The 24,146-nt window shown below is 39.2% G+C and overlaps 1 protein-coding gene across 15 annotated transcripts in view; it reads left to right on the top strand.

Annotated features, from left to right (window-relative positions):
- Positions 1–24,146, top strand: part of LOC307180014 (uncharacterized protein) — a 63,493-nt gene that overhangs the window by 2,519 nt on the left and 36,828 nt on the right. For 12 of the 15 annotated variants that reach the window (XR_013825639.1, XR_013825640.1, XR_013825641.1 and 9 more), the window contains exons 2-4: positions 7,908–8,048; positions 8,482–8,637; positions 9,074–9,176. Coding sequence is in view for 2 of the 15 variants with exons in the window: in XM_079909989.1 (XP_079766115.1) it covers positions 7,908–7,958 (51 nt within the window). In the remaining 13 variants the exon portion in view is untranslated. Of the gene's footprint in view, positions 1–7,907; positions 8,049–8,218; positions 8,638–9,073; positions 9,177–24,146 lie in introns of all 15 variants that reach the window. The other 3 variants (XR_013825651.1, XM_079909988.1, XR_013825646.1) reach the window with 2 other exon arrangements.

The raw sequence follows: 24,146 nt of genomic DNA, 5'->3' as shown, positions 1-24,146 counted from the left end.
TTTCAAATTTTATTTGTAACTTATCTATGATGTATAAGAAAGGAGACCTGTTTCCTGATTTTTATTCAGTGCATTGTACAGGGTTACATATGTTGAAGACAAAAAGTAAAGAATTGGTTTGGAGCCTAGTGGGGTGGCCATCCTTACCTACCCTTGTCTTCTGTGCTTTTTGTTCTGCAGAGGGTTTAAAATGGCCGACTGCGGCAGGCTGGACACACCCTTCTTGTTTTGCCTGATTTGAGATCTGGTCTGACGCTTTGAGACAACCAGTCATTTACCGCAGTAGAGATTTTTTCCTTACCCATTATTAATATTTTGGTGTTAATACCAAGGTTCGATAGTAAAGGAGAGGGTACTGCTTTTCTTTCTTATAATAAAAGAGAATACATGGATTTCTTTTATTATTTGGTTGGGATAGATTCATTGAAGCGGAATTACTGTGTCAAAGGGTATGAACATTTTTAACACTTAATATGTATTGCCAAGTTTCTTCCTGAAAAGGTTGTACCAATTTTTACCCACACAAGCATTGAGTAGTATTTATTAAAAACATTATTTTAATGGATTAAAAAAACAGTATTTAATTTTGCATTTCTTTGGTTATAAGTTTGGATTCTGTTTTCCTCTATATGTTTCTTAGCAGTTTTATTTTCTTCCATGTGATGTTAGTTCATGTCTTATACTGATTTATCTGTTGGAGTTTTTAGTTTAGCGTTTACTATTGTTATCTATTTGAATGTGTTTTGTAAATAAAGGCTCTTACTCAGATTTCTGTAATGTTAGAAATATGTACTACAGGTTATTGTTTGCCTTTTAATTTTTGTTTCTAAATTTTTGGTTAGTAGAAATTTGAAATTGTGGTCAAATCACTCTATCTTCTGTTTCGTGATTTTTCTTCCATTAAGTTTGAATAGTTCCCTCAATGTAGAAATTTGGTAAATACCCATTGTAGCTTCATCTGAAGATAACCATCAAGTATGAGGGAAAAAGATCCATAATTTCACCACCCAGAGATAACCAGTGTTAATAAATGTGTTCACTTTTTTCATTCTTTCTGAATTTTTCTACAGTGATCACATATTTGTACTATTTTATATGGTGTTTTGTGTTTATAATGTGCATTTTTCCATGTTAAACATTTCTGTGATTGTCATTGAATGGTTTCATGATATTTTGTTGTATGGAAGTAGCTTAAGATTTTCAGTATTTTAAATTATGTAATTAATGTCTTTTCATTTAGTTTTTATTGTTTATCTATTTTGAGTTATTTCTTTATAGAACAGAGTTCAGAATTAGCATTATTCATCAAATAGTTTGAACATTGTAAAGACCTGCCAAATAGCATTCCAAACGTTGTCAATTTTTGTACGCAGTCATTTAGGTACATAAAATTTTTTTTACTTACTTTATATGTAAAAGAATGGTATCTTTGATTTATGGTACATTTCTCTGATTATTGCTGAGGCTGGACTCTTAAATGTTAATTGATAGCTCCTATTTCCTTTTATGAACTATTCGACTTGGGTCTGAATGTTATCTATTTGTAAGAGCTCTATATTATGTGTTCTGTGTGAGAATCTATTACCCCTTGTCATTTGTTGCAAATGACAAACCTCATTTGTTGCACATACACTCCTGGTATATGTTTGTTGCCATTGAGTATGAAGAAATGTTTGTGATTCCAAAGAAAACTGCTGCATGGAATACATGTCAAATTCTTGGTAGCCATTTTGAAATAACATTTATTTGTTCTTTAAATAGATAACCATTTCTTTTCATCTAAAAGGAAAGCACTGTTTGCTGTACAGCAGTGATGCTCCCTCGTTTTGGGTGTGGGGAGAAGACATGGCAACATTTTGTCCTTAATAAGACATGGCAACCAAGTAGACAAGACACAAAACAGTAGTCCCCCTCCCCCCATCCATTCGGGGACTGGTGTTCTTTTGAATATTTATGAGTGATCTGGGGGAGGATATGGACATAGTGGAATGTTCACATTTGTAGATAACACGGAACTCTTTGGAGATGTAAAATGGTAATAGGAACAAACCACAACACCTGAGAAGACATTGTGCTTGTGGGCTGACAATTGGCAGAATGGAACAGGGTAGATAAGAGCAGTGTAATGACTTTAGGGGAAAATAGTATGTTAAGCATACAAAATAGTGGCCTCAGAGACATTGGGTCCCAAGACAGGGATCTCAGTGTAAGCAGAAACAATTTATTGATGTCATCAGCTCAATTTGCGGTTGCAGAGACAGAAGACCCATTAAAAACTTAGGCCTGGGGCTTCCCTGGTGGCGCAGTGGTTGAGAGTCCGCCTGCCGATGCAGGGGGCACGGGTTCGTGCCCCGGTCCAGGAAGATCCCACATGCCGCGGAGCGGCTGGGCCCGTGAGCCGTGGCCACTGAGCCTGCGCATCTGGAGCCTGTGCTCCACAACGGGAGAGGCCACAACAGTGAGAGGCCCGCGTACAGCAAAAAACAAACAAACAAACAAAAAAAACTTAGGCCTTATTAAGAAGCAGTATGTGACACACAAAAATTCCATCCTATCTTTGTATAAAATGATCTGAACCAAATGACCAGTTAACACTAGTAATCTCTCCTCAAGGAGTCTCTTAACTACCTCTCACTGAATTTTGAGAAGGTGGTGGGAAGAGTGTGTTACCTCTCTGTTTCATTTTTCTTATTTATAATATGGAGGTGATTTAGATTATATATTCTCAAAGGTTTTTTGGAGGGATAAGGTATCTTATTTTGGTTTCCTGAAACTGAGTCTGTTATTTGTGGTTCAAAGAATCTGTTTAATTATATTTATTAGTTAAGCCTTTCTAAATTATTATTCCCACTCCATGAGCTATATACTATCTCTTTTATATTTAGTAACATTCTAATTTTATTTTGTCAGTGAAAGGGGGATTATTGGATTTAGAGGTGTCAAGTGAGCTGTTACTTGCTTTTTGTTATCCAGTTATGCTGGGTTAATTCAGTTAGTTGTAAGCTCCCATGTTTCAGCATTTTGCTAGTTGCAGATGTTAAACTAGGCTTATGCGTGTGGTGGGGAGGTTGACAGATGTATAATAAGCAAAATGAAACAAAACAAAATGAAACAAAGCAACAACAACAGAGCTTGTGTTGTAGAGGAAGTGATTGGGAATGTCCTTTACTGGAGGTCTGTGCCTATCTTAAGGATGGGAGTCCCATTTTACGTCATGCCAGTGTCTAGTTCCCAAATCCATTTATGATCAGGAGTTAGGGAGAGCCTGGATATTAGAAATAGCCTGAAAGCATTTAACCTTTGGTTTCTACAATTTGTTCCTCCCCTCTCTTGATGTTACAGCCAGCAGCAGCCTGGAGCAGCACCCCCTGGAAAGAAATTTTACATCGGCCATTATAATACAACCTGATAAGTGTTACAGCACTTATCAGGTTGTATTGTAATTGTCTGTGTATATGCCTGTCTCCCTTCCTATGTTATCAGTTAGACTGTGAGCTCCTTGAGGGCAGGGACAGTGTCTTCATCTCCAGAGCCCAGCCTGGCACATTAGTAGGCCTCAGTAAATGTTTATTGGATGAATAAATGAATGACTCATCAACAAACATTTATTGTGTGCCTGCTAACGTGATCTCCACAGGCTCTGGACTGTCAACTGTTTTCTTCAAAATGCGTGTGGTCAGAAACTTGCTGTTTCTTTCTAGTTATGTATATATCTTCTCAAGAGTTTCTCATGAGATAATGCTATTTTTGTGTTTGCATTTCAGTCCTTGGTATTTACAGATGTTGCTACTATTGCTACTGCTGACAGTCTCTTCCTTGGTGGAACCTGGGTGAAAGCTGCCAGATCAGGAGCTTCATCCTCACTGTCTAGTGTTTGCTAAATGGTTTCTATTTGTAGACTCATCCCCTTTTCACTCCTCCTCAGGTCATCCTCCAAATGGTATTCCCATGTGGGCTCCACATTCTAGATCAGGGGTGGGCAAATACAGCCCATGGGCTGCCTGGTTTTGCAAATAAAGTTCTGTTGGAAAACAGCCATGCTCATTTGTTGATGTGTTGTCTGTGGCCTCTTTGACCTACAACAGCAGAGTTGAGTAGCCACATCAGAGACATGGTGACCCACAAAGTCTGGCCCTAGAAAAAGATTGCCTACCCTTTTTGGAGTATCACTCAACAGTCATGGTTTCATTCCCCTCTCCATTCACCGGAGATAACTTTTAGCATCTCAGAAACTCATTTATTTACTTCATTCATTATTACTTATGACGAGTCTTTTTCCTGTTTTACAGATGGGCCAGCCAGGACACACTTCAAACTAGGAGACTGATTATAAGGCCTCCCCCAGGGTCCTGCAGTCAGTCAGTTATACGGTGTCCTTCAGCATCAAGTTTCGAGCTTCAACCCTAGAAATTAAAATTCCTTTTGTTATATCCTAACTTGAAGCATATGGACATTTCATGCTTTGGTACCTTATGCCTTGCCCCCCTCCTTCCTACACAGCTCTTTGCAATGAAGATATGGGAAATAAGGAATTAATATGAGATAAAGCAGAAAAGTAGGCTGAGGCAAATGTTTAGAGGGTCTGAATGCTAATTTTTAAACTGAGAAATGGGATTTCTGAAACATTCACTTATTCAGACTTATACAGGTAGTGAGCCTGCCCTTCCAAGAGCTTAGGGCCCTTCCCTCAACCCTCTCTAACCCACCGCACGTTGTCTTGGTAACCTGTCTGTGAGTATATTGTCATTCATTTCACTTCATTAAAAAGTTGGAGAGCTCCAAGTCTGATGCAAGAAATGTAGATCTAAAAAAGCAAAATGGAGAGAATATCAGATAGTCTCATTCTAGGAGTAAAATGGAGGGAAAGGCCTTACAGTGTTATTTTCAAGCTGCTTGCTGGATTTTTCCCAGGACTTCATTATGAAAATTTTCATACAGAAAAATTGAAAGAATTGTACAGTGAAAACCCATATACTCACCCCCTAGATGGTACAATTAACATTTTGCTGTATCTGCTTTATTGCATATTCGTCCATCTTTGTTGGGTGGGTTTTTAAAGTACTTGTGTTGTCATTCATTTTGATTTCATCTGTATCTGACCCATTATGGTACAGAAAAATAATCTCTTTTGATTCTTATCTGTATTTTCCAAGATGGTATGGAAACTGCAGCCTAACTACGTACAAGCAGATCTTCCTGGGAATAAGAGTCCTAGGGAGAGAAGACATTTTGTTTCTGAAAGAAAATGGCTGCAGCTCACTGTTGTTTACTGGAAATAATAGGCGAAGGAAAAATGGAAGTCCAGATCCAGTGTCAGTAAATCCTTCCAATAATATACTGCCCTGCACCTCATTCACTTCACTGGCTTTAGGGGGTGGGGGGCAGCTGGTTTTCTGAGCTGCTTCTGCTTTTTCTTTCCTTTAAGAATTGATGAAGGAGAAACAACAAAGTGATATCGAAGTGCCACTGATGTGATAGTCAGCATTAACACAACTCCTTGGAATTTTAGTAAATGGATTTTTAATTTGGACTACTGTCTAATATTCTTTTGGACCTTTTCTGTTAGCAATAGCCACAGAGTCAAAGGAAGCACCATGAACTGAAATCTTATTTATCTTTATCATGAATATGATAATGGTACATGTTACCTGTTTGTGTCTATCTCCCTTCATTTAAGTTCAAGGGCAGAGACCATATCTTACTCATCTCCTAGTAAAAAATGTCTATATTCATAAAAAATGCAATATTACATTTAACACCTATCACATGGGCAAAGATTAAAAAATGTTATACTAGTGTTGGTGGGATATGTCCAATTTTAGTGTAATCCTTTGTAGGAGCAATTTGGCAATATATATTAGTGGGCAGAATAAATATTGCTTGCCCTTTGACCCAGCAATTTCATTTCTAGGGATATACCCCTAAAATATTCTAAATAAATTCTAAATATTTTTTTAAATGTTCTAAGGGTATTTTAAAAGATTTAGGTATGGGAATGTTCACAATGTTCATAGCAGTAAAAAAAAAATAGAAAAACTTACTTACCCCTAAATAGGAATTTGAATAAATAAATTTTGGTGTATTCATGTAATAATACAACTTAGGCATTAAAAATGAAAAGTCTTGTAGATGAGTATATGGCTTGGAAAGATGTACCCAGTATATTAATCGAAAGGCTATGGTTTCATCTAATTTTTGTTAAATAAAAATTCATGTTTGTACAGGTACATAAAAGTAATTGGAAGCATATACCCCAAGTGTTAAACTTTCTGGGATTTTGTGATTTTTACTTTCTGTGTATTCTTAATGTATTTCTGGAATTTTTTTTTCACAGCGTGTGTTTATGACTTTGAAAGTTAAGACAAACATTGAAACGGTTTCCATTTTGAAATATGCTGACCTGAACAGAAGTGGAATAAATGGGTTGGTTGAGGGGGCTGGAAACTGGAGCAGTTTAGTTTGGAAAAGAGCTGGGCCGGGTGGGAGTAGGGCATGGTGGAAATAAGATCTCTGTCTTTAGAGAAAGGCACTAGCTTAACTACTAACTGTTCTTGGCTCCTTAGTGCAGGCATTTCACGCATCAGGCTTTACACTTACTGTTTATTTCCCAATTAGACCCTGTACACATTCCTTTCCTACCCATGTCCCTCTGGGCTTTCATAAGCTAAATAATTGCTGGTGGCAGCAGCTGCTTATGGGTGTGCAGATCTTGCTCTAGTAACGGCTGCTTTACTTTATCCAATAAAGGGAAGGCTCAAACCCATCAAGGCTGCCTCCTCACCTCCCCCCACCGCCCCCAACACATACCACTTGGCATTATGAATCTTCCCCACCTATGGTGGGAGAGCTTTCTCCTGGGTCTCATGATCACTAGTAGATTATAAGACACTATTATATTTCACTGTGGGTGAAACAGTTAAAAATGAGCCCTGATAAACTGCTCCTTGGGTTTTCCTGGGGTTTGAGGGTTGCCTGCATCTCACTGCAATAACAGGAAACCTAGTTGCACTAGTTGGTGCTGCCAGCATCTAATGATAATAATTAATAGCCTGGGCTTTGGGCCGTCACTGAATTGCTAGATTTCTGGGTTGCTTTTCATGCTAAACAGCTAGGGACTGGGAAACTTAGAGGCAGAAGGCTGCTTCCTTAGGGAAGAAAGGACCCTTTGGGGGTCTTTGGCTTGTCCTGTGTGGGTCTTAGGTCTCAGAGCCCCATTCCTCATGGTTGAGTTTTGGAGGTAGGGGACTAGCCACGGGCCTACCTAGCTCCTTGTGATCCTTTTGGTAACCCACACAGCTGATAAGCGACAAGATATGTTCTATTACTTTTCAGGTATGGGAAAAGTGAGTCCTGGTGGGAGTTGAGATTGTAAATGACAGGCCTTGGTCCAGAGCCCAGGGTTTTGTACCTTTCCTCATCAGTGTGAACTAAATGCCATATGATGAGTAGATGGAGATTTAGTTCACTTTTAGGGGGGCCTTTTAGTCAGGAGTATGGAATAAAGGGTCATAATTGCCAGGCATAGAAGGGCCCCTAAGATACCAAGTTTACCTCCATTCAAAGATAGGATATTGATTGAGGTCTAAAGAGGGTAGGTAGCTAGGAGGATCAGCATTAGTTCAGATCTGAGTTCTAACACTTTGGTATAGTTACTTGGTGCCTCTGTACCCAAGTTATCTCATTTAAAATGGAGGCAAGAATCCTTATTAAATAATAATTGTTTGCATTGCAACAGTCTTTGCCAGATAAAGATAATTGTGATGCTAATAATAGTGCTTAGCAAGAGTGTAATCTGAGGTCCATGGTGTGGACTGGATGACTTGACTATGGTAAAGTAAAATTAAAGCTAGATCTCATACCTTAACTGTTCTTACATTTGTTTCTTCTTCCTTCTCCCTATCCTACAGGTGACACCAAACTCGATCAGAAACCATGCCACTGGTGAAGAGGTATATTGAGCCCTGCCTGGCCCAGTGAGGTTACTAGAGAATTGGAAGAGACTCAAATCAGCATCCTGCACATGGTTATCAAACCATTGTGAAGTCTTAGTAAGTGGTCAGTGGCTCTGGTGGGCTTGCCCAGTTAGTGGGAAGGGCCAGGAAAGGTAGTCTTACTAGGCCTTTCCCATTATGATATGAAAAAAGGTCTTAAAATATTCAGAGTACACTAGAGAGTACTGAGCCTAACCTCTTCTTTTCCCATTCTCCCATTTCTGCAGATGATATCTTGCCCAAGATCATAGCTAGTTGGTATAGAAAATGGATTTGAATCCAAGCCCAATACTGTGTCTTCCACCCAGTGCTTCCTCTAGATTCCATCTAAGTCCAAGGAGGCCATGTGAGACAGAAACATTTTTATTCCATACTGTGAAAGATTTTTATAATAGCCTCTGAGATTGTGCTCCTCTGATGAAGGAAATGTCCATGGTGTGATTTTTTTTATTATGCATAAAATCACCTGGGATGCTTGTTAAAAATGCAGATTCCTGGGCAGCCTGAAACCTTGTCATTGAGTCAAGAGCAACACTAAGACCTACCTGTCACTTATCCTGAGGCTTCCTGCCCAGTGGGTTCACCAGCAAGCCAGAATGAAGCATCATTGCCCTGGATGTCCTTGTGAAGCCGTTAGGAAGTCTTGGTAAGTTGGTGGTGGTTTCGGTGGGGTTCCCCAGTTGGTGGCAGAGAAGAGATGGTTGTGACGTGGCACTTCCCCCCTTCCTTCAACAGACAGTTATTAGGTGCTTACTAAGTGCCAGAGACTGTTCTAGATATTAACAAAGTCCTGCCATCATGGACTTTCATTCCTATGAGACTAGACAAAAGAATAAATAACCGATAAATAAGTAAATATGTATCATAAATGTTATATCAGAAGTTTCTCCATTTTGGTGTGAAAATGGCATTAAAAAATGGTTGGGTTGGACTAAGCAATACTGTGTGTTTTTCTCCCCCCTTCTCATTCTCCCTTTTCATACATTCCACTGTCTATCAGTGCAGTGGAGGCTGACAAGCTGAGTATGGGAGGGTCATAGATAATGAAAGCAATCTATTTCCTTTTTGTAACCCCTCACTAGGCTGAATTTTGAAGGATATCTTTGAAAAGTGTTTTAGAGAGTCTACCAGATTTTCCACGTGAGTGCATGTGCAGCAGAAGAGGGGGTCTTCTCAGTGATTAAGGTAACACAGTGATTAAGGTAAGTAGGGGGGGGGGAAAGACTGACATTGCCTTGGCTCCTGTCAGGGAGGCTCTTAGAAATGTCATTTCCAGGGGCCAGTACTTTTAAAGCCTGCAGTTTATTCTGTGATATATCCTTCTCAAAACAATTGGGGTGGATTATATGCTTACCCAGTCTGAGAACACCCCTGCAGAGGGTCACGAGAACTGAAATGGTTCCCAAGTAAACTCGGTGGCATAAGCTGCATGTCATAAATAATGTCAACATGACACTGATTACACTCCCCTTAGGGGAGAGTCTAATCTTTCAAACCAGACTTGTTGAGGGTTTTTCTTTATCAGACTATGGAGCTACATACATCTTGTCAAAAGCCAGCTCATTAGCAGAAGCTTGTTGTTTCAGCAGCCACCAAGTATATGGCACTTTGGATTAGTAATTTCAGAGGAGCAGCGTCTTCTTGTGCACTCCATTTAAACCAATTGGACCAGCATTCATTTTTGGCTCCTCAGGGATCAGCCCCCTAATAGGCTTTAAGGAATAATGAAATGGTTCATAATTAAACTGGACAGCATCTATAAAATGGCCATTCTTGGGAGATCTCTGCAGAAGCCACCCCTGTCTTAAGCTAGTAGCTCCTCCATCCAGAGTTAATACCTGAGGGCCATGTCATTCCTTGGTATCTGCCATTTTTTATGGAAGCAATAAAAGTCACCTTTTCTCATAAGGATGGATGGTCTTGAGATGGTGCCTTCATAACATAATGTTCTTGGTATAGTTTCTGGTGTGTTTGGATAATTCCTGCTGGCAGAATTAGGTAGATTAGCCTGCACTGGGAACCTGAATGATAGAAACATGGTCTTTTCCCTACAGAGAAGTCTGGAATAGTCGTTGATACAAAGAGAGTCCCTGCATTCTGTATCCTTCACCAGAACTTATTTTAAAATGACATTGTTCATGTATAAGGATATGAATGTTAGCATGCAGTTAAAAAAGTCTTCTGTCACTTTCTCTATCTGGGCCAAAGTGGGATGTATAAATTTGGCTTTTGCTGTCTGAATGCCATTTCTTGCCCTAGGACTTCCCTAGCCTTGTTATCCATCCTCCTTTCCTTTTGTGACAGCAGGTCTGTTGTTTTTTCTTTTTCTTTTCTCTTTAGGCTAGTCATCTAGCACCCACATACAACATTTGAAAATTTCCTTCCTAAAGTCATATAATAATAATAGTGCTTATTAGTTATAAGTGGCTTTTATGTTCTAGGTGAGTGCTTTACACCTATTTGCTATCTCATTTTAAATTAACATTACCTCTGGGAAGTAGGATTTGTTCCTCCTTTACAGATAATAAAACTGAGGATCAGAGAAGTGTCACTCATGTAACACAGGGAGCCAGTGGTGGAGCTGTGTGAGTCACACTCCAAATATCTCAGCTACCTTACTTGAAGCACTAGAATGTTTTGAGCACGTTCTTAGTTGTTGGGACTTCCTGACTCCTTGTGGGCTCTTCATCACTGTCGTCTTCTGGGATATAGGGGCACATGTGAGTGGTTCATTCTTGAAGGGAGATACAGATGCACAAGAGATGGTGCAAGGGTTGTGTAGGCCCCTCTAACTTTTAGAGATGACCGCTTTGGATGGATTAGCATTTATTTCTTTCCCACACCACCATTCACTATTTCTCATTGTCTTCTCACCTTTTATTATTACCCCCACCCTCCAGCATGATGTTTATGTTGTATAGTTTCTATGAGGTTATACTTCCTTTTACACAAACAAAAAGGAATCACAAAAGTCAGAGTTACAACTGAAAATCCCATCGCTCGCAGAATGTTAACTCAGGTGTAGGTGTATCAGGGGTTGGAGCAGCCTGCTGTGTAGATCAGCGTGTCTAAGCGCGAATTCCACATAAACATTGCCTTCCCTTAGCAGACAATGCTGATAAAATTATTTTCTGTTCATATCAAGTGGAAAACAATAAGAATACCTAACAATTAATACTTTCATAAATTTTATTGCTGGTAAGGTGACAGTGTCCAGATAGTTAACATAAACTATAGGGCTTGGTAAGCTATGGCCCACATGCCAGCTGCCCGTTTTTGTAAATAAAGTTTTGTTGGAATACAGTCATGCTCATTCACTATTGTCCATGGCTGCTTTACACACTACAGTAGAGTTGAGTAGTTGCAACGGAGACCATATGATCCACAGAGACTGAAGCATTACCATCTGGCCCTTCACAGAAAGTTTGCAAACCACTGGCATAGGTTAAATGTACTATGACTACAGATGTTCCCCTCCCAACCCATTTTCTTTTCTGTGGGGCTTAGATTTACAGCTGATCCTAGAAAGTATGGAATCTTATAGTAGTCAGTTTGCCTCTGAATTTCTTCCCACTCAAATTAAGCTCACCAAGAAAGCACATTCACAAATTTGCTATGTATACAGAAAGAACTATGTTTTATATGCCTCACTGTAGCTATTCGTTTATCCTATATGGTTCCCTTTTTCTTTTTTCTTTTCAGGGATGACTTAAATTTTAGCCATTCTCAAGTATCAATGAAGTACTACTCATGTTTCCTAATTATGAGTTTATCCTAATTTTTCATACATCTTTCCCCTCCCTGTAGCGTGAAAGCAGCCATAGACAGTACGGAAACAAGTGGGCAGGACTGTGATCCAATAAAACTTCATTTACAAAAACAAGTGACAGCCCGGATTCAGCCCATGGGCCATAGCATGCTATCCTTGTTCTATACTGTATATACACAAAGACTTTAAAATAAGACTTGAGGTGATACGTTAAAGAAAATATTCAGGGTGATCTTTATTCAAAATACTTGTAATACAATGACAGTAACACAGCTCTACTTGAATTAGCACTGGAAAGTGTCTCATGATCTGTGTATTATGTGCATGACTTAATAGTCACCTAGATATTGGCCTGAGTTCTTGGTAGAGTGATAGAATCCTCATGGGCCACGTTATTATCATCCCTTAGAGGATCTTCTTCCTTGCCACAGGTCTTTTCTTTGGATGGCTTAGAAGTGACTTTGTCTTTATGTCTGTTATTTGTTCTTATTCTTACCTTATCAGCTCTAGTGTTTACCTTCTTCACCAGCGTGTCTTCTACCCTATGTAGGTCCAAAAGTGAATCTGATACAGAGGTTACTTTGGATGTAATCACTCTCCTAGCAGTCATCGTAGGGGGCTGTGGTTTTGGTAATTTGCTATATCAAACCCTAAATGGCTTTCAGGATTAGGAGGAATTAATCCTTCCATTGATGTCTCAAAATGTGATCTGAACAAAGTAACAGGGATCTCAGTCTAGTAAGTGTTGAACATGGAAGTAAATCTTTTTATTTACCCTTTTTGTTGTATTTGTTATATTTAATAGCTTTCCTTATAATGAACCTACCTTGTATTTCCAGAAGAAAATTTCCTAGTTTTCAAGAGTATCGAATTAGGTCTGCTAAATTCGCTATTTTTAAATTTTATTTTCTATTTTATTTTTTTACTACCTTGTTTCTGTGTTCAAAAGTGAGTTTTTGGTTGGAGTGACAGTCTTTGTCAGTTGTTGACGTTAGGGTCATTAATGAAACCTTGTTGCCTGAGCTTTTAAATTCAGCAGATCTCAAACTGTCCCATGCCATCTGAAACATGTTTAATAAAAAAAAATTTTTAATAATAAAAAATTAAACATCTGTTTTAATTGGCATTATAATATAAAAAATAATTTGTATCTGATATTTGGGCCCTCGTTCAATTGCTGCCCTTCTAAGTTTGTGTAAATAATGCTTAATGTGAACATCCCTGTAAATAAGTTTTTGCACATCTCCATGTTTGTTTCCTAAGGTTGGATTAAATGTACAATTCCATCTAGTGTATGAGAATGCCTGTTTTTTCATATCCTCAGTAATATACTATATTGTGGTTTTAAAAAATCTGCCAGTTGCAAAGGTGAAAAGTGGTCTCCCTTGATGTTTTAATTTATTTGATTCCTAATGAGATGGAACAGTTAAAAATCTTTCTTGGGTCTTATTTTTAAGTTTCTTTTTCACACTGATTTTTGATCTACCATATATGTCACAGATGTTTCCCTCAATTTGACATAGAAGTTCATTTTTTTTTTTTTTTTTTTTTTTTTTGCGGTACGTGGGCCTCTCACTGCTGTGGCCTCTCCCGTTGCGGAGCACAGGCTCTGGATGCGCAGGCTCAGCGGCCATGGCTCACGGGCCCAGCTGGTCCGCGGCATGTGGCATCTTCCCAGACCGGGGCACGAACCCGCGTCCCCTGCCTCGGCAGGCGGACTCTCAACCACTGCGCCACCAGGGAAGCCCAGAAGTTCATTTTTATGTAGCTCAAATATCTTTTTTCTTTATGGTTTATTCTTCCCTTGCATTTCACAGTGAAGATAAATATAGTTTATCTTCACTTTATAGTTTCATATAGTTCATGCTTTATTTATTTACTTTTAAATATAAATCTTTTTCTGTTGGGGATCCTCTCTTTGTGTGTGGTATATAATTTTTCTGAATGTCCAGCACATTCAGGGTTCAGGGGGTGATAGGGTACTAGTGGGGATCTCAGCAGAAGGAGTTTTAGAATTTTTTCTCCAGTTTTCTGCTTTTATAACATGACTTAAATATTCTGTCTGCCCCTGTTTCTTTTGTGTGGCTTCTCAGTTTTGCTTCCACTGGCCTATTCTGTCCTCTTTGATGGTTTGGCAACTTTTTCTGTAAAGGGCCTGATAGTAAATATTTTAGGCTTTGTGGACCATATGGTTTTTGCCACTGTGGCATGAAAGCAGCCAGAGGCAGTACATAAACAGACAAATGTGTCTGTGTTCCAACAAAACCATATTTATTTAAAAAAAAAAGATGGTGCTGGATTTGGCCTGTGGGCTGTGGTTTGCCAACATCTGCTCTGTGATATTTTGCTTTATAACTTTTGCTCTCATAGTTTCTACTTAGTCATGGTGGACTTCCTCATGTTCATGCCTCTCATCTCCCCTCATAACCTCTTAGAGCACTTTTTCACCTCCAGTCTCTGCTACTGATTACCTGTTCCTGTACATATTTCACAATTCTGAGTTTCTGAGAGCACAGGTGGTAGCCAGACTGGGTGCTTTGTATGTCATTAGTATTATGTTCTGGGATGTAAAAGTGATTTGCTTGGCTGTCTACCTTGCTGCTTCAATATAACCAATTCCATATTTATTACATTCCTTTTCAGGGTCTATTCCTTGCAATCCAAATTTTATTGCAAGAAATGGGCTCATTTGGATCAGTTTAAGAAGTTTACAGAACTTGACTCCACTGTGGCATTATTAATGTGATTCAGTTTATTTCTCTGGTTTTCTGCATGTCATCTTGCTTCTACTTCCAACTGGTTTCCTCATACTCTGTCCTCCTCTACCTCCTAGCTACTGAATACTTATGTTTTTATGTTTTTTTCTCATTCATAACTTGAGCTTGTGCAGCCTCTGTAGGCGTGGCCTCCAGTCTACCTCATCTTTCTCTCTGCAAACTATCTGTTTCCACTCTTGTTCTCCATGCTGCCCAGTTGTCATTAAATTGAGACTCTGATTGCCTGTGGGTTAAGTTTCCTGAGACTGTAGAGGTAGCAGTTGTTATTTGGCAGGTCTAGGACATTTCCCCCTATTGATTGCTATGTGGAAATGTTTTTCTTTCCCTTTTTATAATCCCGAAGTACTTTAGACTAACACAACTCATCTATCATAGGTATATCCAGAGTCATTTAATTGCTCTAAAACTAGAAGGCATCCCAGTCATGGGACATCCGAAAGATGCCATACCTAACCATCTTTGGAAGTGACAGTTTCACAAATGACTACACGACCCTACTTTCTCTATATCCTTGAGTCCTGCTGCTGTTTGATTTCCTTATCCTCTGTTCTTTATTCTATTGCTAATGGAGTTTTTGCTTATTTTTAGCTTCTGATTTCTGTGCTTACAGTTGATATTACTTAAATCCTTCATGATTCTTACATAGGCTGTGGTATGTTCTTTCATTGCATATCCATTCATTTCAGCTGCAGAGGTTTTGTCCCTCTTTTTCCTCAGTTGTAAGTTGAATCTAATTTTCTTACCTCATCCTTGTTTGTGGACAGCTTTCATGTCACAGCAAGTCATAGGCTGTTGACCGGCTTGTGGATATCTGTCCTTGGATCTGATCCTTACTTCCCCTTGATCTGAATAGCCATGGATTCAGAGGAGGGATTCTTGGTCACAAGAATGCTTTCTTAGCTAGACTTGTTTGCAGTACAGTTTCCTTTAGAAGAATTTTGGGCATGGGTGACACTATGACATGTCTACTTTATTCTCTCTGGTTTAGCTGCCTAACACTGCTTATTTGCAGCATCTAGCAAGTCTCTCAAAGTCTCACCTTCTAAAGTGGGTATAAAATGTAAATTCTATGTCACAAGCTGGTTTGCACAGCATCTTTAAAACAAGGGATTTTCTGGAAGATCATAGCCAATTCCCTAAATTGCATTCCTCTTGAGGGGCTATTCTGCTTCTTACTATTGGTTAGGTACTTCTGATTGCTAGAAACAAATTCACCAGTGAGCTAATGACAGGTTATTGGCTGGTGACTTGTGGGGAAATAATGTGACTGGGATCACATGAAATGCCAATTATAGGGGGACCTTAATATAGTTATGCCCATTAGGGATGGGATCTGGGTCCAAAGAAGCTTTGGGAAACTCAGCAGCAGGAGTTTGCGGATCTTCATGTTACGATTGTGCCATTTATGTAACTGAGTTACTCTGTCTTCTTAAGTTTTGTGTCTTATTTCTCCCATTGCCTATTGGCTTACCTATTCACTTTGTTTTAGTTTTTTTCTCTGCCTCATATTTTTAGCTTATTCATAGGTTCTGCTTACTTAGGGCTTCACCTTTTTTCCCCCCACTGAATTGTATACTTTATTTATTTTTTAAATTGGAGTATAGTTGATTGACAGTGTTCTGAGGGCTTCACCTTTATCATAAGTTTTGCTTGTTTGTGGCCCTCGTGGCCTCACCTCTCTGCATTGTGTTGGCTTGCTGTCTATCCTTTCAGCTTCAGTTCCCTTTGCTAACTATGATTACTACTTTTTTTTTTTTTTTTTTTAAAGAAGATGTTGGGGGTAGGTGTTCATTTAGTTATTTATTTTTGCTGTGTTGCGTCTTCATTTCTGTGTGAGGGCTTTCTCTAGTTGTGGCCAGCGGGGGCCACTCTTCATCGCGGTGCACGGGCCTCTCACTGTCGCGGCCTCTCTTGCTGCAGAGCACAGGCTCCAGACGCGCAGGCTCAGTAGTTGTGGCTCACGGGCCTAGTTGCTCCGCGGCATGTGGGATCCTCCCAGACCAGGGCTCGAACCCGTGTCCCCTGCGTTAGCAGGCAGATTCTCAACCACTGCGCTACCAGGGAAGCCCCGATTACTACTTTTGATAGCCCAATTCTAATTCCTGAGAATACAAATGTACTAGGCCTGACTTATCCCAGTTTAGTTAGATATTTATATACCAACAGCAGCAGTTTGTGGGTCGTTTTTTTTTTTAAGATTTTGTGCAAGTTGATAAAAAATCTACAATCTACAATACTTCTGGGTAGATATGGAATTCTATGAACACATATAATAGCTCTCATACTGTAATTGATGGATGTTTCCTTATGCCTAAGAATACTATTCCTTACTCTGAGTATCTCTTAAATCCTAGAACAAACAGGGTTCAGTCTTTTTTTTCTCGTGTTTCCCTCTCACTTGAAAAATCGTCAACAGCTCTCCGCTCTCACCAGACTCCACTTAGTCATTCACTACGACGACATCGTAGAAGCCACCCTGGGTGTCTCCCAAAAGATAAAATCCTAACCCCTGGTACCTGAGAATGCGACTTTATTTGGAAATATGTTTGTGGGTCTTTACTTTTGTGTTCTGCAGTTAATATGATTATTATACTTAGTCTCTGTTTCTTTTACTTTGCTTCGTTTCTTCTAGCTTCCAATGCATCCATTAACAACTGGCTTCTCCATCCTTTATTTCAGGGGTTGCAATTGCAGATGCATGCAGGGTCCAGATGGGGTAAATGTGTAAGATGGTTCTGATATTTATTTTCTTATTTATTTCTTGAAACACTGCTTTGTTTTTGTTTTGTTTTGTTTTTTTGGCTTTTCTTTTGTTGCTCTACTTTTGATACAGACATTGGAAAAGAGAATTCTCTTAAAATAAAATAAAGATTTCAAATGCAATGGTAAAGAGCAGTTGATGCTTCTAAGAGGGAGTGTTTAGGTTTGTGGTCCAGTGGAACATGAACCTTTCATCCAAAGGAGAAGGCTATTACTCCTTGGCTCCTGTTGATTGTTGCCCAGTAAAAATGCTGCCCAACATTGACAGGATTTCCAGCTCTCTGCAAGGAGCCTGAGTTTGAGCTGTTAGCTTAAATTTGTTTAACTGCTGCAGGCCAACACAGTGTGTTTATTTTATTTTTTTAAATATTTATTTATTTATTTATTTTGGCTGCCCTGGGTGTTAGTTGCGGCACGCGGGATCTTCGTTGCAGCATGTGGGCTTCTTAGTTGCGGCATGCATGTGGGATCTAGTTCCCCAACCAGGGATTGAACCCGGGCCCCCTGCATTGGGAGCACAGAGTCTTACCCACTGGACCACCAGGGAAGTCCCAAACGCAGTGTGTTTATAAATGCTCTTATAACCCCATAGCTTCTGCTTCTTTACATTTTTGACTTGTTTGTAGTGTTACCTTTTTCCCATGTGGTATGAAACATGAGTGTGTAGTACTACCCGTTCAGCTTGGCCTGCGGTTGGCAGTTTTCCTTGGGTAGTGTTTAAAGCTAGGTCGCAGTTTTGAATGGAATGGTATAGATTCGAATAGATTAGGAAAGAACAGATGAAGATAGACTATTTAAAAATGAGAAAATACTAGCCTCCATCTGGCAAAGGGTAAGTACTTTGTGAAATTTTTGTTCCAGCTATATGTTTGTATGTATGTATATCTTTGTTCTAATGTAATTGTTTCTTACTGTGGATTAAGCAACTTTATAAGGCACCTAGTGAAATAGTGTGAGTAAGCTGGCATCCTGTGGGCTAAATCCCTCCTGTATACAGGTCTCCTTTGGCTCACACAGTGTTTCTTAAAAATCTGGTGATTGCCAGGGGCTTGAGGGGAGGGGGAGAATGAGGAGTTGTTGTTTACTGGGTATAGAGTTTGAATTTTGCAAGATGAAAAATTTCTGGAGATTTGTTGCTCAGCAATATGAATATGATTAATGCTACTGAACTGTGCACTTAAAAATGGTTAAGACGGTTTAAAAAAAAGAACAGGAGTAACCCATTAAACAAAGTTTACACAGTCATCAGAATATCCTTGAGTATCTCAAATATAATCAAGTTAAAAAATACTTGATGACCATCTTCGATAAAACCTTCCATTTCTATATATCAAGCTATGGCCCACGGGGCAAACGTGGCCCACCGCTTTTTATATATATATATATATATATATATATATATATATACACACACACAGCCTATGAGTGGAGAATGGTGTTTACATTTTTTAATGGTTCAAAAAAATCAAAAGGAGAATAATGTTATAACCTGTGAAAATTATACAAAAATCAGATTTCAGTTTTATTGGAACACAGCCACACATTCATTTATGTATTGTCTATGGCTGCTTTTATGCTACAGTGGCAAAGTAGTTGTGACACAGACCATATGGCCTGCAAAACCTAAAATATTTACTACCTGGCCATTAAAGAAAAACTTGGAAAGTTACTCTATTGCAACAGTTGCCGGATCCCTCACAGCATCATCTTTGATGGCTTTAAATGCCTAATTAACAGCTCTGTCATGGCCTCCTAGTGGCTATTATCATTCTATTCTAATATGTGGGGGGATTCTCACTTCCTTATCCCCTACTGTGACACCCTAACCAAATCGAGCAAACTCACATTCTTGGTGAGCTTCAGTTATGCCTGGAATTCTGTTAGCAATTTCTGGTATTGTAGGTTCTTTTATTTTCAAGAAACGGACCTCTCTTGGGTCAGCCAGGCAATTTGGACCACCCATGGCTATGCATGGCCAGCCTCTAAGGTAGACAAAGGTTTCATAAGAGTCAAAATAAAGAAAATCCAGTATTTGAATAAGACAATTAAAAAATAAAGAAAATGAAATTCAGTTTCCTCTCTGAGGAAAATGGTTTGAGGATTGGAAACGGTTCCAAGATAGATGCAAGCAACAGGGGTTTGTATCATTCATCTAGTATGCTACCTTTAAAATCTTTTTTTTAAAATAAAAATTCTATATATTTAAGGTATACAACTTGATGATTTGATATACATAGTGAAATGATTACTATAGTCAACCGTCAAACTAATTAACTTTCTTCTCACCTAGTTACCTATTTTTTTGTGATGAGAGTACCTGCAATCTATTCTCTTAGCAAATTTTCAGTATTCACTATAGTATTATTAACTGACCTTATGCCATATATCACATGTCTTCATTCCTCCTTTTCTCTGCTTTTTTGCCTTCCTCATTATCTACTCAAGATTTAGTTTACTTCCTAGTTTTGTTTATATTCTGCTTCCTCATAAATTTTCAGTTATTCATCTCTAAACCTTGCTTATTGCTCCAGTGTCCTTGGCTGTATCTCATGTTTCCCAGCGCTGTCATTTAATATTCAGCTCCCTCTGCTATGGGCCTCACTCTTTTTGTATTTCACAAACTTTATTCCTCAATGCAAGAATTTAAATGGCTTAGCTCACCCCCTGCTTGGGTAGTCAGTTTCTGAGTCGTGCAATGACACAGCACTTAGGTAGTGTGTCCCACACCTGGTACATTCAGCTTTGGGTGACAGGACAGGTCATATTCTAAAATTCATTGCTCTCTCAGACTGCCTCATCTCCAGAACTATGAGTGGAACAGTTTACCTTAGATGAGACTGTGAGTGTAGCCACCACTTGATTCAGGCGTGTTTGTATTGCATTTCTACATCTTGACCACTAATCACCTGTGCCCCGCATCTCATTTTCTCATTTCTAAAGATGCTTCTGTTTATACTTTTCCAGCTCTTACTTAAGCAGAAATGTTGGAGAGTAACTAAGTCACGTCCAGATGCTATAGTCTGATGTCACGAGGCCACATTAGATATTTCCCTGCCAATTTTAGAAGCATCCACCTGTCTGATCTTCTTGGCCACTTCAGTTTTCTCTCTTGCGATTCTACCACAAGTTACCTTCATTGGATGTGTGATCCTGTGACAATAACTTGGCCGCAGTTCCTGTAGGCCCTTAACCTTCTAGCCTGGGTTGTGGTGGGGTGTGTGTCTGTTCTCTGCCCCACCACCAAGTCATAACCAGGTCTAAATATTTTACTTCCTGCCGAAGTTCTGTTTATGTAGCCCAACTCTACATTATTTTCTAAATTACATAAGATTTCTGGTTTCAAGAAATAAGACGCAGGATTAGCTCAAGAAATAGACATTTATCAAATAGATACACATAGTAAGATACACACAGTAAGGAAGATAGGATTTCATAGGAATCTTAAGAACAGTGTGGTATGGAATTAAATCTGTGGTGGCTCTAAGAGCTTAAGCACATGGAGTTTGTAGACCTTTTCCATTGTGCTGTTGACTTGAATTAAATCAGTTATTTGTTCAGCTATTCTCTTCCTCTCTACTTTTTTTTTCTTCCTCATGACTGGCTTTGCCACTACTTCAATGAGGCTTTCAGCTTCAGCTTTTACTGGTAATTACCTAGTTTTCATTGTTTCTACTCAAATTCCAAAGAGTGAAAATCTAATTGGCTTAGTTTATCTTTACTTGTGCAGTGCTTTTTCATGCTTAGACATGCTGGCAATATATGGATTGGTCCCGACAATCGTGCTCATTGGAGAGGATGTAGTACTAGATAATGTGAAACAAAAGCTGGTCATTAAGGGCTGTGCTACAGCTGTGACAATAGATAGGGTGGTGATCTTTAGAAGGATGCGGGCGTACATTTGTAGGAACCTGAACACTGGACACATTTAGTCCAGTGGTTCGCAAGCTTGGGAACCTATGGTCTGATCCATGTTATTCCGTGCCTGTTGGAATGGTAACTGAGCACCCTGTCTAGCTATAAGAGAGAAAAAATCATGCTTTCCAGGGTCAGCACCTCATGGTTATGTTGGAATTTGCACATCATTGTCAGAAGAGAAATAACTGCCAAACCCTGCTCTGCTTATTTTTTTGTTGTTGCTATAATACAACCACTACCAGTAGCCTCAGTGCTTCACCTTAAGTGGCTGTATGTATCAGTCACAAAGGCAATTGTGTAATTAGTGGCTTTGCCACAACATAACTTGGACTTGTAAAAAAAACTTTGCATCCTGGTATCTGGAGGGGATTGTGTATGATTTTCTACCCTACAGTCATACCCTAACAATTCCAAATGTTTTATATTTCTCCTGGGGGTCTGTTTTCATGCAACTGTATTTCTGATACAAATTTCTATACAAAATTGGCTCTTTTGGTCTCAAGAAATGAAGAATCACTCAGCCTGCCTCATTAATAGGAGTTTATTTTATATAAATATGTTGAACAATGTGGAAAATGGGGCTATAATGGGAATCTAAATATAGAAACAATATTGAGTATGGGAACTGGATTCGAGCAGCTCTGGGCACCTTAACAGCAGGTATTTTTGGTTCATTACTCTTGTGCTACACCACTGACATCACTCAGCCACTGTGCGTTTGCTGTTCCTTCTAGCTCAGTGGCTCTCTATCAGAGCTGTACATTAGAATCAACTGAGGAACTTTAAAAATAAACCAGGGTGAGATATTGTGATTTAATCGCCACAGGCATCAGTTTTTAAAGTTCCTTCATGCTTCTTTTGCTTTTAATTTTTAAAAATTTTTTTGGTTGCACTGTATGTGGGATCTTAGTTCCCTGATGAGGGATCGAACCCATGCCCCCTGCAGTGGAAGTGCAGAGTCTTAACCACTGGACTGCCAGGGAAGTCCTCTTTTGCTATTAACTGGCTTCCCCAACCTTTATTTCTCTACCTGCCAGTTTCTGCTTACTTGTGATATTCATGGATTGTATTACCTCGTAAATTTGCCTTCTCTTGGTCTTAATGAGCTCCCTTAGAGAAGAGCCTATGGCATGACAGCAAAATTAAAGTGTCTATTGCAAAGGTTGGCAAACATTTTCTGTAAAATTCCAGATAGCAAATATATGAGGCTTGTAGGCCACAGAGTCTCTGTTGCAACTATTCACTCAGGGAATCAACCAGAGACAGTGAATGCAAGATCCGTCTGCAGCCAGATTTGACCCATTGGCTGTAGTTTGCTGACCCCTGGTCTGTTCCTTCCTTGTTCATAGTAAACTTTCTTGTTTATTCTTTCTCAGTATCTTCTTAGCTACTGTTCTCCAATTCATCATTAACTTGAATATAAGAATTACTTTGGGGACTTCCCTGGTGGCGCAGTGGTTAAGAATCCGCCTGCCAATGCAGGGGACACAGGTTCAAGGCCTAGTCCAGGAAGATCCCACATACTGCGGAGCAGCTAAGCTCGTGCGCCACAACTACTGAGCCTGCGCTCTAGAGCCCGCGAGCCCCAACTACTGAGTCCGTGTGTTACAACTACTGAAGCCGTGCGCCTAGAGCCCGTGTGCCACAGCAAGAGAAGCCACCGCAATGAGAAGCCCGCGCACCTCAACGAAGAGCAGCCCCTGCTCGGCGCAACTAGAGAAAGCCCGCACGCAGCAACGAAGACCCAATGCAGCCAAAAAAAAAAAATAAATTAATTACAAAATTAAAAAAAAATTACTTTGTAAAATTCTACTTCATCAAAAAAAATTCATGTAGGGATATTTATCGTGGTAGCATTTGATTTATAAATTCATTTGGTCAGAATTAACGTGCTTGAAACATTTCTTCTCCTCTTCTAGAGACATTTAGTCAAGTCTTTTTATGTCCTAATAATCATAATTTTCATCATGTAGATCTCCCCAGTATTTCTTATGTTACTCCTTAGGTATTTTATGCCATATGTAGCCACAATTTTCTATTAATTCTAATAACTTTATTTTTCCTAGCTTATTTCAAAATGGAAGTGCTGTTTTTCCTGGTTATAAAGAGGTACTTATAATAAGCAATTCAAATAATACAAGGATATAAAGAGTGCAGGCAAGATAAGCTATAATCCCATCATTCATCTAAAACCACTGTTAATGGTGTATAGACTTCAGTGTTGGGCTGTCTTTGTCATTGAGCATTTATTTTATCTAATTATGCCACCTGTTCAGATTCTGTGCTGATTAAGCAATTTCATGATTACAATTTGGCTACAAGAAAAGCATATGCTCCTCATGTGGAAACGAGTATTCTGGTTACATAGATGGGTATGTTTCTTGTAGTAAGTTAAATTGGCATGTTGAAGATTATTTACCTCTCATTATATGTCAGCTATGATGAATGCCCTTGTAATTTATCTTTGCACAGTTGACTCATCATTTCCTTACCAACCATAATTTTTAGTCACAGAAGCTGCAGTGAATTCTCTCAGGGCCCTTAGGCCTGGTTTGTTTCCATGGAAAAGAGCCTGACAAAAGACTGATAGTGTCGACATGTTCCTGGCAGCAGGCATGAGCATAAGTATGCATTTGAAGAAGTATTAGAGAATATGATAAAAATCAGTGGTTACAGTTTGTTAGGAGAAACTCCCTCATTTTCTAATTTACCTAGAGAATTACTTTAGTCAGTTCAGAGATAGCAGCATGTATATGTTTTGTCTTGTTCCTGAGGCACAGTTGTTGGAAGTTGGCTACAATGGGCCACCAAAGGATTTTTACACTCCTTGAATACATCCAACTAGGGAGAATTGCATGAAGTATTTGTAATTGAAAAGTGTGCGTGCCTGCTTTTAGTAGCCTGGAACTTGATAAAAATGTCGTTAACTAAAGG

Source organism: Stenella coeruleoalba (assembly GCF_951394435.1).
Source record: "Stenella coeruleoalba genome assembly, chromosome: X".
In the NCBI taxonomy this organism is placed as follows: domain Eukaryota; kingdom Metazoa; phylum Chordata; class Mammalia; order Artiodactyla; family Delphinidae; genus Stenella; species Stenella coeruleoalba.
This window is presented reverse-complemented; position numbering and strand designations above follow the sequence as displayed.